Consider the following 14,950-nt stretch of genomic DNA (forward strand, 5'->3'; position numbering starts at 1 on the left):
AAAAAACAAAACAAAAGCAAGCGAAGTGGCAGTGCCTACGTTTCATTAAGCTACTGCAGTGGAACAATTCCAGCATCTGTAATTCTCAACAGCATCTTCCTTCCAGACTACTTTTCATCTTAGATAAATTTGCATTGCACACACCCACCCACCCCTACCTATCACTGAGGCACCAAACAAATGCAAAATGTAATAATAAAGCCATGGACCAAATCTGCAGCTGATGCAAAGCAACAGCTCTACAGATACTGTTGCTGCATTGCTGATTCACATTAATGTTAATTAACATTAACACATTAACACACCAACAGCTCTACAGATACGGTTGCTGCATTGCTGATTCACGTTAACTGAAATACAAGCTATTGTTTATTCCCAGAAACACCAGAAAGAGAAATGTTCACACAGATAAATGTTTGGATTGTCTGAAAACACACCGGGGGCCAGTGTGACACATGCTCCATGTCCCTTATCCCTGACCTGCTCTGAGATGTACAAACTTTGCCTGTACAGTAACCTAACCATATGCACCATAGATGGTTGCCATATGACATAGGTAATACCTTTTACTGCAGGAAACAGGCTGTTGCCTAAAAGGAAATGCAGACAAATCCTTCAGCCAGTCTAACAATTCTGAAAGGTCATTTTGCACAGCACAAATGTGATTGTTCCTGCCTGCCTTATGGTTTGTGTTTAACTTTCTCCAACAATTAAGCAAATGAGAAGACTGCTGATTGAATCCAGACCTCCTAGTTGCTATCCAGGTGCCTTAGCCAGCTGAGCTGCTAAATCCTACAGCTTGGCCTGTCTGACTATAAGCTGATGCGGGGGCTTTGAGAATTAAGAGTGTTTTTGTTTATGCATTCCTTCCTCCTGCTGTGTCTCTTCAGAGCTGATTTTAAATCTTCTGGGAGACAAGCTATTTGAAAGGCATAATTTCAGTTTTAATGACAACATTCACTAATGTTTATCTGAAAATATAGGACACCATTAGGGTTCAGAAACAAAGATGTCTTTACAGTTCCCAGAATTAGCAGTACATGGTGGACCACCAGCCTGGTCAGCAGTGGGAGGTACCCAACTCCGGCACAACAGCACATCATTTCTACTCTAGAAACAGGAGGTGTAGCACTTACAATGCAAGCTCAAAACATGAGGACCAAGGGCATCTACTATTGGTGCTATACAAACTGGCTTAGACAGACAGACGAGGACATCAGCATTACTAAAACAATTAGAGAAGGTAATGTTTCTACCTGGAGACTGCTGAGTTCTCTCCACGCTCTTGAATAAATGGAATTTACTTTCAGTTTATTGTTGCTCAAATACAGTTCCCGCAGCTTTGTCATCCCAGACAAAGTCCCTTTTGGGATGACGCTTATCTCGTTCTCCTTCAGCTTCAGAATCTGCAAGTTCTTTGGAAAGCCAAAGGGCACCGTGTGGAGATTGTTTCCAGAAAGATCCAAGGACTTTAGTTGCCTCAGTTTACGGAAGGCCTCCCGATGGATCTGGGGACTTTTGAGCTTATTGTAGCTCAGGTTCAGCTCTTCAAGGAAGTAAGTGGTAGCAAAGTCATTCCTGTTAATCTCAGAGATCTGGTTATGAAGGATCATAAGTGTTTTCACTCGCCGGGGCAGCCCACTGGGAATCCTTTCCAGCATGTTGTTGTACAGGTGGACAGTGTGCAGCTTCTTTAAGCCCTGGAAGGCTAATGGGTGAATACCTCGGGCTTTTAATTTGTTATTGTGAAGCAGAAGGTACTCCAGGTTCTTAATTTGGGTCAAGACATCTCTGCCAATCACCTTAATTGCATTCTTCTCCAGGTGGAGGAGGACAATGTTTCGAGGTAAACCACTTGGGATTTGTGAGAGGTTATTGCTGGACAAATCCAGATATTCAAGACTAGACAGTTTCCTTGGGAAAGCAGGAAAGAAAATACTCTCCATTTAGATTCTGCAAGGTGAAACGATAACCAACTTCCCTTACAATTTTACAATCTTTGCTTTAGAGTCTTAACGGCACAGCTCCCATCACTGCCCTTTTTTGTCTCATGATATGACTGATGTCGACAGCAGAACAGGTAGCTCCCATACTGCCGTTAGGGATTAGAACTAGGTGCTGCCACTGCTCCCCAGCCACACTAGCAAGAGAACCTGCTAGGGTCCACAGACATCCAAACTGCCACTGGGCTGAGACCTGAGATCAGTTTTGCCGTTAACTGTTCTCTCATTTGACGCCACAGACAGCAATATACGAGCAATTTCAGTGAACAAATACCACAAGAAAAATGCCATGGGAGCACCATTAGAACACAGAATTTAGCTCTTGGTTTCACAAAAGCACAGCCTGAGCATGAGTAATTTCTGTCTCTGAAAGTGTCTATTGAAACTAAAAAGCAGGGCTGCTTTTTAGATGATGAAATATTACTCTTATGAAAAGCAGAAATGCTAATTCAGTGTCCTAGGCTAAGGTAGTGAACTTCTCCTGACCCTCCAGCATTATGGAAGTGAGTCAGGGCTAGAGCTGCTTTGTGTAAGCTACTGAATCTGGATTCCATGGACTCAGTTGAAGCTAAAATAAATCCTCAGACCAGCCACTTATACCAACTGGATGTGGATCAATGGTATTATATGCCAGGACTAAGGAGTCCTCTAGTCTCTGGTATTTCAAGTCAGTTTCTGAGTTCAAATGAGACTGTAATCTGCATGGCACTATATAACCCACTGCACATGACTAGAAAGTTTTCAGGAAATGTGAGAACTAATGGCTTACAGACATTACTTACTGGTTACTACACTGCCATTCACAGCTATCCAAGCATGCTCTGAATGAGCAAATATGCTCCCTGGGTAAAACACTTCATTGCTGCAAGTTGTAACGCTTCCCCAGCTTGGGTACATCTCAATAGCACTATGCTGTGCTGTACAGACAGTATCATGAGAGCAAGGAGCAATATCCACCCCCTCTGCTGACTGTGACTGGTGCCTTAGCTATAGCCACTGCACTCTGTTCATCAAAACCTTAACAAAAATGAGATGTCCAACATGACCTGGAGGCGGACACGACACAGCTACAGTGAATTACTCAGGGAGGTTTCTGGGAGTGGGATGCAGAAAAGGAAAGCACAATTTGATACATTTTCATGTCTAGAGATCAGAAAAGTTTACAGAATTAAGTTATAGGCAGGACAGATTGTGTGATCTGGATTTTCAGGTAGAACAAGGGCAGCACTCAGTGCAAGCAGAGACACCAATGTTAAACTTTTTGAAGTGCTAAGTCCCAGGCTAAATTTAGGACAGCCAAAGGCTATTTCTGTTGCATCAGTTTGTAGCAAAGCTTTTGCAGCCATCTGGCTATTGAGCAGCACCATTGCATGCCCTCCTCTCCAGCAATCCATCTGCACTGGGGTACCGCTGTGCCAGATAAATTCACAACTGTGCATCTGTGGCAGCTTTCAAGTCACCTTCACAGAAACACAGAATTGGCTTTAGCAAAGATGAAGGTCTGGCCTTAACTTCCAGGGAACTGCTCTTGAAACCGGAGAGTCCCAAGTAACCTCACTTTTGACTGGTTTGGAAGAACAGAGACCAGCTTTCAACATCATTCTAGGTGGCCGTTTCCCAGAAAGCACTTAGTACCTGGTGTGAGATTGGGTCTGTGGCAATCAGGGAGTGATGCAGGCTGATGTTCAGTGTTCTGTCTTTTGTATAAAAGTATCCTGCAGTGTGAATTCAAACCACTCACCCAGACTTTTGCTTTTGAATGGCAGCATCTGAATCTAAGCCTTTTCATATAGACGTAGCAGAAAAATGCATAATGTCATGCAGCTTTTAATAAATGCACTTTTAAAGATGTACTTTTTTCAATAGATATACTACTGTACCAGAAGAGAGAGACGGACACAAACAGAGGTGCAAACTACAGATCTCAGTCTCACCAGAAAGTTTCGTTGTCCATTCCTTCATTAGTCAAGTAGTTATTTTGTAAATACAGCTCCCGCAGACCTGTAAGTTCACTGAAGGCTCCTTTGGGAATCTTCTCTAGCTTGTTGTTCTAGAGTTACCAGAAGCACAAAGCATATGATTTGGCGTGAAACAACATCGGACATTCAGATTCTGCTCAACTAACACCACAGAACTTCAAAAGGGCTAGACATAAGATATTTCACGGGGCATTATAATTCTGCTTAAGAAATAAATACAAATACTAGACTGAAATATTACAGCTTATTTTTATTGATTCCCCATGGAATCTTTGGGCTAAGGAGTTAGAATTTGCCTGTGTGTCAGATGGTTTTATTTTGTATTCTTAGTCCTTCCACCTATGTGCAAATGTATAATGTAATCTAGTCAACTACCTCTGGAGTTTGCTCAAAATTTCTGCATTTTTTAAGACAGATTTCATCATAAAGAAGAATTAGGTTGGAAGCTGGGAACCAGCCATCCTTCCAGCATTAATGGCATTCCAAAAGGTACAGTTCCTGCAATGTAGATTACAAAATAATTAGTCCTGTTGCCTTAGGTGGCTTTGGAATAGCCAGAAGACAGACATGAACAAAATATAAAACTAAATTCCACTTAGAAATTCCATACAGGAACTGTAGGAATTATAAAAGGATATATAAACCACTAGTAATTGTAAAAGGATATCTAATCCACTGAATTTGTTAAACTTCCCACAATCCACGTATCGCAATAATGTGATAGAGACTGGACTAGCTTCATGTGCCAACTGATAGAAAGTGGATACCACCACAGACAGATTTGGCTGAGTGTCTCAATGAATAGTGAAAGAAAAAAAAAAGATCTGTCACATCTAAAGTACACCTGTTGGACACTTTTGGTCCACTATTGGCTCTCTCTCATTTCTCATTGTCCTGTTTTTTCCCAGTCAAAATATCAAGGTAAATGTTACTACTGACAGGCACTTGAAAACAAAATGCTCATTTCTCTCTTCAGCTCACTGCCCTTAATGCAACTGGTGACAGCAGGGAAGGATACGAGTTCAAAGCGCAGTCCTTAAAGTCTGAGACCACTTTGGGAGATAATGATTACCTATAAATGGCACTAAAATGCAGGGGACTAGTAACTTCACACTTCGCAGAGAAATGCCAGCAATTTAAAGGATCAGATTGTTTGCCTTTACTTTTCTTCAAGCTGGAGAAGCCTGCGTTCTAGAAGACTTTAATGGGAATTAGTGGTGAAACCTTCAAGGGAAAAGAAAGCTGGGAGGCAACACAAAACTGCCTAAGTCCAGGGGCTGATAACAGACTCCAGTCTGCACACGTCCAAGGAGCTGTCAACACTAGGAACAAGCAGAACCAGGATTCCCCACCGCTGCAGCTCTCTCATTGTTAACAAGGCTGAGATCTCTCGCACAGACATGATGAAGTGTTTTTATCGAAGTCAGATGACACGGAATTAAAAATGCTGGAGACTAGTTAATACCACAGCTTCTGCTATTGCACTATTGCTGGAAAAGTTGTAGCAGTCAAGATGATTCAAACTTTCGCTGTGTTGTCTGAACTGCCAGCTCAGTAGCAAACAAAAATCACTGATGCTAGGAAACAGTAGTCTATGTGAAATGAGTTAGTGAGCAAAGCCAGTACATAGTGGGTAAGCAACTGTCAGGAAAAACAGCATCATCAGTGGCAAACTTAACTGGGAGGTCAATCACTGGATGGCCACGGAGAATGATCTACCTCCTTGTACTAATATGTATTAATATCATTATACGCAGGGAAGAGACCAACAATGCTATCACACAGGCATTTGCAATACATTCCCCTGAAAACACAGAAAAGCATTTTTGTCCCCTGTGAGCATTTTGGTGTTTTGCAAAAACACACTGTTACTTATGAACAAAAAAGTAAGGACATGGGAGACAGCTACTGTTGAGGATATATAGCAGACGAGACTTACAATGGGCCTGGGAATGTTTCCAAGTGCACTGAAATGGCTTGGCTGTGTAGTTTGAATCCCACACAAACACAGTACTCGGTCACAATCGTAAAGGAATACAAAACCTTGTTGTCGTTACCTTTAAGTGTAATTTATATAGTGCTGGAGGGAGATTCTTTGGAACATACTTCAAGAAATTGCTGGACATGATGAGTATCTCCACATTATCAGAGCCATTGAACATATTATCAGGTAACCCAGCATCTGAAAGTTTGTTGTTATGAAGATACACAGATCTGTTGGAAGGAGAAAAAAGATTAACTTAAACAGGGGCTTTTGTTTACCAAGAGAAAGCTGTTTAAAAACTGTATTTCAATCTTTTCTTCTTTCCTTGAAATAATTAGATTTGTTTTTAAATTGTGCCCTTTAATTTAGCAAGGGATAGAGATGCAAAACCAAATGGTTGGTCCAAATACCTTCTGAAATTTAGGTCTATTCAAAATCCAAACCTGTGTTTGAATACAAATTTCACAAGTAGCCTTACCTTCTTAACAAGTAACTGAGTGCAAGTCTGAGATTGTCGGTGTGGTGGCTTCACTCGAGAGGTTTAGAACTCATATCTGATTAATAGATATGCCCCTAATTTTAACTTCTGTTTGGAATCAACTCTGGGCTGCTTTGGCTTGCAAAATCAACCTGTAGATCTCTTAAGGAAAAGAGCTGTCTCTCACCCCTCCATTCTTTCTGCTCCCATGAAGGTTGGAAATACCCCAGGAAACAGTTTCTCTCCTCCTCCTAGAACTCAGAAAGGCATAGAATACTGACAGAAAGACAGAGAAGATTTACTCAGTCTGGAAGAATTTTGTTTTTAAATGAACCTTTGGGATCGACAGAAAGACAGTTTCTTATTTTCCCTTTGCCCTTCTTACTTTTAACCTTTAATATTCACAGAAGAGTTTCTCCAATCAGATTTTAAAAGATTGATTCATTCTTTCTTACACAGGTTTTAATTCTGTATAAAACAATCGACCCCTATGAAGTTATTTCTGCTTTTCATCGGCTTAACTGCTAAATGAATTCATTTGACTTCTTTTTAACAAAAGACATTACAGGATTTTACTGACTTTGATTACCCCTTCCTTTCCTGTGTTTACCCCAAGATGCAGCAGGCAGCTAAAATTGTAGAGGCAGGTTAAAACTACAAAAGGGCACAGCGTCAAAGTGTGCTCTTTTAACTTGTTCTTGAATTCTCTACCAGTTGCAGAGAACTTGGCAACAACTTTCTAGAAGGAAGGAAAGGCTCAGTATGCAAACACAATCGTGTGATACCACTCTCCAGGGAGTTCAGAGCCACACTGAAAATATTGTTCACCCTGCATGGTCAGCTGTACTTTTAACTCACAAATATTTGCCTTTCTGAAAAGGTTGCTTTCCAAATAATCAGTCTCAGACCATGAACTCTGCTGAGGGCAAATAAACCAACTGAAACAACTGTGTTAGGATTTTATATCAGCAATCTTGAAAATCAATGAGTTACTATTCTGATTAAAATTAGTATTGGTATAGGAGAGTGTGAAAATCACTTCAGAAGAGTGCAAGAATTTTAATATGAAGTCAAAAGACAGAAGCTTCTGCAACTCAGATTAAGGAAGAACACACGTATAAATCTAGCTTCTTTCATGATGAGATATTGCCAGAAATCAGTGAGTGATTCAGCCTTTTCAGCTACCAAGAGCCTACAAGACTAAAGGCCTAGCAAGTACAGAGTAGCTTCAGCTCTCAACGAATTCAGTAGGAACGGAGTTCTTCAGTTCGTCACAAGACTGGGCTCTAGGAGCTCAAATGGGTCAGCTATTACTAACTGCTTCCAAACTTGGATGTGTAAATTGCTACCAACAGAGTTTGAGATGCCTTTGCAGGATTTAGATGCTGCAGTGTCCGTACAGATTACTCAACATGCCTTTGGAAAAGACCATCTCTCACAGATATGCATATGTGCATATCTCACAGATATGCATATATGCATGCGAATTTGAGATGGGCCAATGTGCTGCACTGGATCCACCTGAGCAAAATCACAACCTGAAACTAGCAGAGAGACCTTTCAAACCTGACCTGAGGGTATGAACCACTTCTGAAGGTGCTAAAGCGCTTAGCTTTAATATAGTCAAGTTATACTCAACTGCATTGAGTACTGTACGCTCAACCTGATTCTATGCTTTTAAATGACGGACTATAATAAAACTAGGGATTCTTAAACAGTTCGTCTCCATCTTGAGAAACCAAAGCCTTTCCTTTCAACTCATAACTGATACACAAATAAAATGGAGACAATTTAATTTTTATCTATGCAAAAGTGTCTGGCAGCTAGTAAAAGCCCTTGGAATGTGTTAGTCTGTGAGATTATTTGTTCGTTCATGCTGAGAATAACAAACAGGCAGTTTCTTTCCAAAAAACATAAGTAGGCAATAACATGGTTTAGCCAGATAGCTTCTTATCACTCACCAACTGCCTCCAAGCAGCAGCAGAACACTACTATTGTTTTACTTCCCGATCCCTTACCTCAAGTTTGGTTTCTGTCCAAATGTGAGCCCATATATCTTAGTGAGATAATTGGCTGCAAAATCTGCACTGATCAAGGTATTCGGTAGGAATTTCGGAGCCACTGTTAGCTGTAAAAGAAATATACAGGGGAATTCCAATTAAATGCAACAAATGTTTTAACAAAGTATTAGACCGGCAACAAAACACTTGCAAATTTATTTTCTCTAAACAGGTAAAAATAAATGAAACTGAACGCAGATTGCATGAACAAAAACAAATTGTCCTTGCTCACTAATCTCTCCAGGAAGGAGACAGACTTTTGCTCCAAGATATGTGAATGTTTGTTTTGGTTGGAAGAGTCCTGTCTCTTTTTGGTGGAAGAAGTCAAGAAATTGTTATTCAGAGAGCAAACACGTTGCTTATTATTGTTCCTAATCCCTCAGTCTGCTGTGCCAAAAAAATCCGACCCACCTCACAGTGGCCTACTACTGACTCCCATATAAACGTATACTGTGGGGTTAAGTGTCACTTAATATGTCTGTTCTAATATTGCATCCATTTACAATGATCTTTTCCACAGAGGTGCCCAAAGGACAGGGATGCTTCTGAGCCAAATGATAGACTATCAAATGGGACTTCAAAGCAAAGACCTACTGTACAGTGATACTTTGTTCATTGAACAAGTGATGTATCAGAAACAAAATACAGAAAGGTCCTGTCTCCAAAACTTTACACTTGACAAGAGATAGGATTTGATGCGTTTGCTCTTGGCCTATTGCTATTTTTATCAGTGATTAATGCTAGGAACGTCTGCATCTGAACAAAAATTGGTGGAGTGAAAACTAATGATCAAAAAAGCTCAGTTTTACAGAGCATCCAGATAATACAATGGCTAAGTTCACTGAGTGGCTGCTAATAGCCAAGTCACTCATCTAGAAATCAACAATACAGGCTGCAATACAGGCTGGAGGACAGTTTTCTGGAAAGCATAGACCCAGAACATTTATGCATCAACATTAAGCCCATGGGAAACAAATTCTTAACATGGTGCTGTAGCAGGTATGATCCTTGAGTACATAAGCAGAAGACTACTGAATTGCAGTAGGCAGATGCAATCACTGTGGTTACAGATGTCAACTATAGTACTAATGAGACCACTCTTAGAATATTTTATGTACACTCTGAAAGGCTATTTTATGTACATTCTGAAAGGCTCTGGAGAGAACATCTTTTCTAGGGAGATACTGAAGTGTTTGTCATCTAAAGCTTTGAGATCAGGATGGGAAACTCAGGGCAATGGAAGAGATCTGCCTCCTAGCTTGAAATTCTTTGCATCTGTAAAGCTTCTTCCTCACAGCTCTGTTGCGTGAAAGAGAATTTAGTCCTTACAGCCAACAGGGCACAGCAAGACTCACATGATGAGAAAACATATTTTTCAAATTTTTACTACAATAAAACTGCAATTGGCTATTGATAACAGTGTAAAAACAAAAATATTTAAAAGATGAACAATGTGTGAGAGAACAGACACTTTACTGGAGAACTGCCTAACCCAAACCTTAAACTATGTGTTTACCTAAAGGGTGTCTAGATCTCTCTACTAGTCTGTCAAGTGTACACTGATGGACTATATCCGTGAACTTGCAATTTACTGGACTCATAATACAGTCCTATTTTTTAAAAGATGAAAGTACATTATTTACCATTTTTCATTTTCACCTGTGCCAAAACCTCCACCCTTAAGCTGTCTTAAATGTTTAATGGTCACAAACACAAGAAAGATCTTTCCCACAAATTACACTCCTATCAGTATTTCCAGATAGTATGTAAGCAGTGGAAATAGGCATTTTACCTATTTCTACAGGTGCCACAGTACTGCTCTTGGCTTTACTGGTAATCTCTCACTTCCTGACCTGGGAGATATGATTTCAGGGAAGCGGATAAAGGCACTCGTCTCTGACTAGGAAGGTCTGACAGTGCCTCAGAAAGAAATAAGTCTCTACCATGACATAATATTGAGAATTCAGACAGAGGAAATAGACTTAATCACTTTCATACACAGTGGCACATTAAAGCTTTTCTCCTGAAACACAGTCTATTAGGTCATTACTTTTATACAAAACAAAGGGCGCAGCTCAGATATGTGAAATGAAAGCCATCAGAACCACAAGAAAGAGGAAAGAGAAAGAGAAGTTTCATCCAAAAAGAGTTTTCACTTGCTCAGGACTTTGCTTTGGCATTTCAGCACTTAGGCATGAGACTAATTGATCTCCACTGGTTGACTGCTTGAAGGATTAATGCTGGATTGTTGTAACTTTTAGCAAAAATAAAGTTGACTGAGTAGCTTTGTCTAGTATATTGCCTACTGAGTAGCAATCTGCATTTCTCCAGCTGCAATTTTCTTGCAGCTTTACTGCTGGATCTTCCTTTCCATATAGCAGGCAGTGTTTCTCCACTGTTAACTAATGAGTTAACCAATGAACTCAGAAGGATTATACAAAAGTTATTACCAGTTTTGGAACAAGTTTTCTTGCTTATAACAAGCTTCGATATAAACAAAAGTACTGGACCCAGGTGAATCCCGTATCACTTTGGGGATACGGAGAAATGTAAAACCTTCTGTCATCAAAATGACCAGCTTGTAGTAAATAAAAATGACAGCTCAGGACCTCGTCTACAGTTTGGTGGAAGAGATTTCTGTTATTTAACAAGGCTTACTTTACCACGTGAAAGATATACAAATTATGAGAGTGGGGTGAAAAATTAAAAAGGAAACTACAGCATCTGTTCTTTACTTGAAGTACTTGCTACTCATAAGCCACAGAAGGCTTTTAGCCTATTATGACATTTCTTTTCTCCAACCAACTATGTTAATTTAACGAAAAATAATTTAGCTACATCTGACAGGATCACAATTGAAGATAAAGCAGCATTAAGATAATCCATAAAACAAGGAACAAACTACCAGCAAATCCTTGCTCTCCTCCAGACACCACAGTTACTTGATCTGCAGTGTTTCCTGCTGCAGAATGGATGCAGTTTGAAGCCAATCTGGTTTGTCCTGGCTTGTGATTTATAAAGAAATGTGTTATTTTTGTGGGTCCACGACTTCTCACTATAACTAGTTCTGACATTCGCTGATGTTTGCATTTTCTTTTGGGATCTTTTTCTCTCTGCAGTAAAGCCAGAAAAACCAAACACTTTGTTTTGTCACACAGGGAAAATTGGAGTGCAAAGTTCTGGAATATTAGTCACAGTCTGGCTTGTTCCTTTTTATGGAGTTATTAACTGCCAAGATTGTTATATGGAAATGGTGGTTGAAAGGGAGAAAAGAACACAATGTTACTGTACTAAGGAATGGGTTCTATTCTCAATCACTCCATACAGAAATCTATGGAGTGATTCTGGATGTGTCTTGGCCTGACTGAAACCTGAATGTGGCCACATGTATATAAACCAAACATCAAAAGGTCACGGATTTTAAGATAATAAAATATATATACAGACATGCATATAAACAGAGAGAGGGAGGGAGGGAGGGAAGGGCAGGGTTTTTGTAGACAAAAGAAGCTCTGCCTGATGTTTTAACTTATATTTGTCTGTGGCATCCCAGTTCCATCTGTAGCAAATATCTGTGGGCAATCACTGGGGAAAAAGAAAGCCATAATGGGAACCACCCAGATATAAGGGTATGTGAGAGGTTATTTCATTCCTAGCCTTGGCAGGAAAGATGTGCTTCTGTCATGACATCCAACTTAGGTCATTAATAGGAAAGCACCTAGGATCTTCTCCATTAAAAAAGAAATTCAGCTCCTACCACTGCAGCTAAAAGAATGAATTCATTACTTGCTCAGTTTCACTGTGTATGGGTATCCCCCCACATCAAACCTCGTAAGAATGGGAGTCAGGGAAAACTGGATAGCTTTTTACAGATCTTGATGACTCAAACACAGGTATTAGGATGTGTTTGTTCACAGTTTTTTCAACCAGCCTCATCTGATGAGATTTCCAGCATTTCACATCATTACCCCACAGCTTATTTGCACACAGGCAGCTACCAACTCTGTGTGAAGCTGATCCAAAGCCTACTGACGACAGTGGTAATTTATAAATGCAGGGGCTCTCTGCACCTCCCTACACACACAAAGGAAACCTTTCACCAGTTGCACAGATAAATAAGTGTTCAAAATATACTGGCATGTGTATCCTCTAATTTTTTAGCATACTAACTGATTGTCTTCACCTTAGATGAACCTGCATTAGAATATTACTTTAGCACAATTTTACTTATGTAGGATATATATTTTAAAAGAATGGAAGACCTGCTTGTTTAACTTTCAGGACCCAATTAGAAAAGAATTCTGAAAGCCTTGTGAGCCTCTTACCTTATTATTTGCCAGGTACAGGTAATTCAGGTTCTCCAGATGCTCAAATGCTTCCTCTGGCAACCCTTAAAAACAGGAATAACTAATCAGTGACATTAGCACCTTATTGCCTCCCTGAGTGAAAAATATCAGAGGGTAGCGTTCTCTCTCACATATCTTTAATGTGAGATTTACATATTTTTGATTGCCACTGAAACAACCTGACTCAGACCTATTATTGTCTTTGTTTTTTTTTTAATTAAAAAAAAACCCACAGACTGTCAAGAGAAATGGAAGACAAATAAAAATCCTAAGCATGAAAAGCCAACCCCACTGGCAAGGGTCAGGTACAGAGCTGTGTAGACTTGCTGTACAGCTGATTATCGGTGCTCACAGCAACCATGCTGAGAAGTTTCTTTTGTCATTTGCTCATGAATCTGCAAATCATTTTTCTTGGAAGGATATGATCTGAGGTTTTTTAATGGTCAGATAAATCTGATCTATGACTACAGTGTTGCCAAAATAACACCAGTATCTGCATGTCATAACCCTTCCCTTGTTCTGTTCCCCCACAATCTGGATAGCCATGCGGTAACCAGCTCAGAGAGCTGATCCAACTCGGAGCTTACCCTCCCCCAATAATTATTAATTTTCAGCTGAATCACTCCACATCCAGCTGATCACACAAGCACAATTGCTGTCACAATGGAAAGGCTGCAAATAACACTTTCACCTGGCACTTAGATAACCATAAGTCAAAGGTGAAGCTATTTCCCACGTCAAAACATATTGGAAACTCAGGGCTGCACTGAAGCTTGTGAAAGAAACATCAAGCCCCAAAGGTAATAATGTCAAAGTCTGAATTTACTAAGCACAGCCCTCCTTGTGCTATGTAAGAGTGCTCTGTTTTGGGTCCCATGTGTAAGATGCCCACATTCTCAATAAAGGCAGTTCTCTGTCATTGGAACAAAGACAGCAACAGCATTCAGAGCAACTGGGTGACACACAAGTTAACAACAACTATATCTTCTGTATTGCATATCCTCCTCTTACTATTTACTCCAATTCCTGTTTCTTTTGCTTTCTTTACTAACCCCTTGTCAAGTTTCTCTAATAAGCATATAACTTAGCAAGCAAAACCTGCCTACAAAAATCAAAATGGTTTTAGAAGGCGGCCAGAAGTTGCCTTATTTGTAATATATATTATTTATAATAAATTCGACAAGGACTGAACTGGACTAAACTGCACTGACTGACTAGACTGAACTAAACAAGTGGATTAAGAAACAAGGTCAGTCAGAAGGAAATCATTCAGCATGTAGACATTTCTGGTTCTCAAGTGCATTGCATTGATGTGCCTGTGGGACTGGAGGGAGTTTCCTGGATGAGAAGATCTCACGCCACAGTACACAGTGCTGCTGCCAGGTCTCCTCCACTGGTTCAGTAAGGCTGCATTCTTACACACTGAGTATTATGTTTCGGATGATAAAGTACCTCCATGATCTGTGTGATGGCCAAAGGAGTGAGGGTTATAGCTAACCACTCCAACCAAGTCAATCCATCACTTTGTGGCTTTCCTTATCAGCTGTCACTGGTCTCACTGCATAAGCTGGTGTTGTAGAGGCACAGGCTCTGTCTACGGCTCTGCTGGCTTACCTTTTGAAGTTAGCCTGTTGTTTTGCAAATTGAGAGTTTCCAGTCTGTAAAGACGAGCAAGCTCTTCTGGAAAGATTTCTTCTATCTGGTTATTCTAAGAAAATGGAGAGTATTAATCATCAGCAAAGTAATCCAAGAAGGATCCCAATAAACCCAGACTGCGAACTCCAATAAAATTTGGAAGTGAACCACCCACCATGTCAAATCATTGTCAACAGACTTCTCTCCATAATGAGCCAAACTCAGATCTCAAAACCAAGACATCCAAACCCAGCAGCATCTGAAGGCCTGAACCAAGTTCTGTAGCTTATGCTCATCTCCAGAAATATCTGGCTTATGCACTGGTAGCGCACAAAGAGTGTGATTATGCCTGGCAAGGCCTATAATCCATCTGCCACAGCCAAACCTCGTAGCTGCAGCAAAGCATTTGCTGCAAGTTCAGCATTATGGATTTCCAAGTTTATTACTTCTGTTATTTACATGTTG

The 14,950-nt window shown here is 40.2% G+C and overlaps 1 protein-coding gene across 1 annotated transcript in view; it reads right to left on the reverse strand.

The window, feature by feature from the left end:
- Positions 1-14,950, reverse strand: part of PODN (podocan) — a 28,808-nt gene that overhangs the window by 9,535 nt on the left and 4,323 nt on the right. The window contains exons 3-8 of the mRNA XM_082312686.1: positions 14,465-14,558; positions 12,830-12,894; positions 8,463-8,572; positions 6,040-6,196; positions 3,938-4,053; positions 1,257-1,914 (exon numbers count right to left, since the gene is read on the reverse strand). Of these exons, the coding sequence (XP_082168812.1) occupies positions 1,257-1,914; positions 3,938-4,053; positions 6,040-6,196; positions 8,463-8,572; positions 12,830-12,894; positions 14,465-14,558 (1,200 nt within the window). The remainder of the gene's footprint in view (positions 1-1,256; positions 1,915-3,937; positions 4,054-6,039; positions 6,197-8,462; positions 8,573-12,829; positions 12,895-14,464; positions 14,559-14,950) is intronic.

This window comes from Platalea leucorodia (genome assembly GCF_965183815.1).
Source record: "Platalea leucorodia genome assembly, chromosome: 5".
Taxonomy (NCBI): domain Eukaryota; kingdom Metazoa; phylum Chordata; class Aves; order Pelecaniformes; family Threskiornithidae; genus Platalea; species Platalea leucorodia.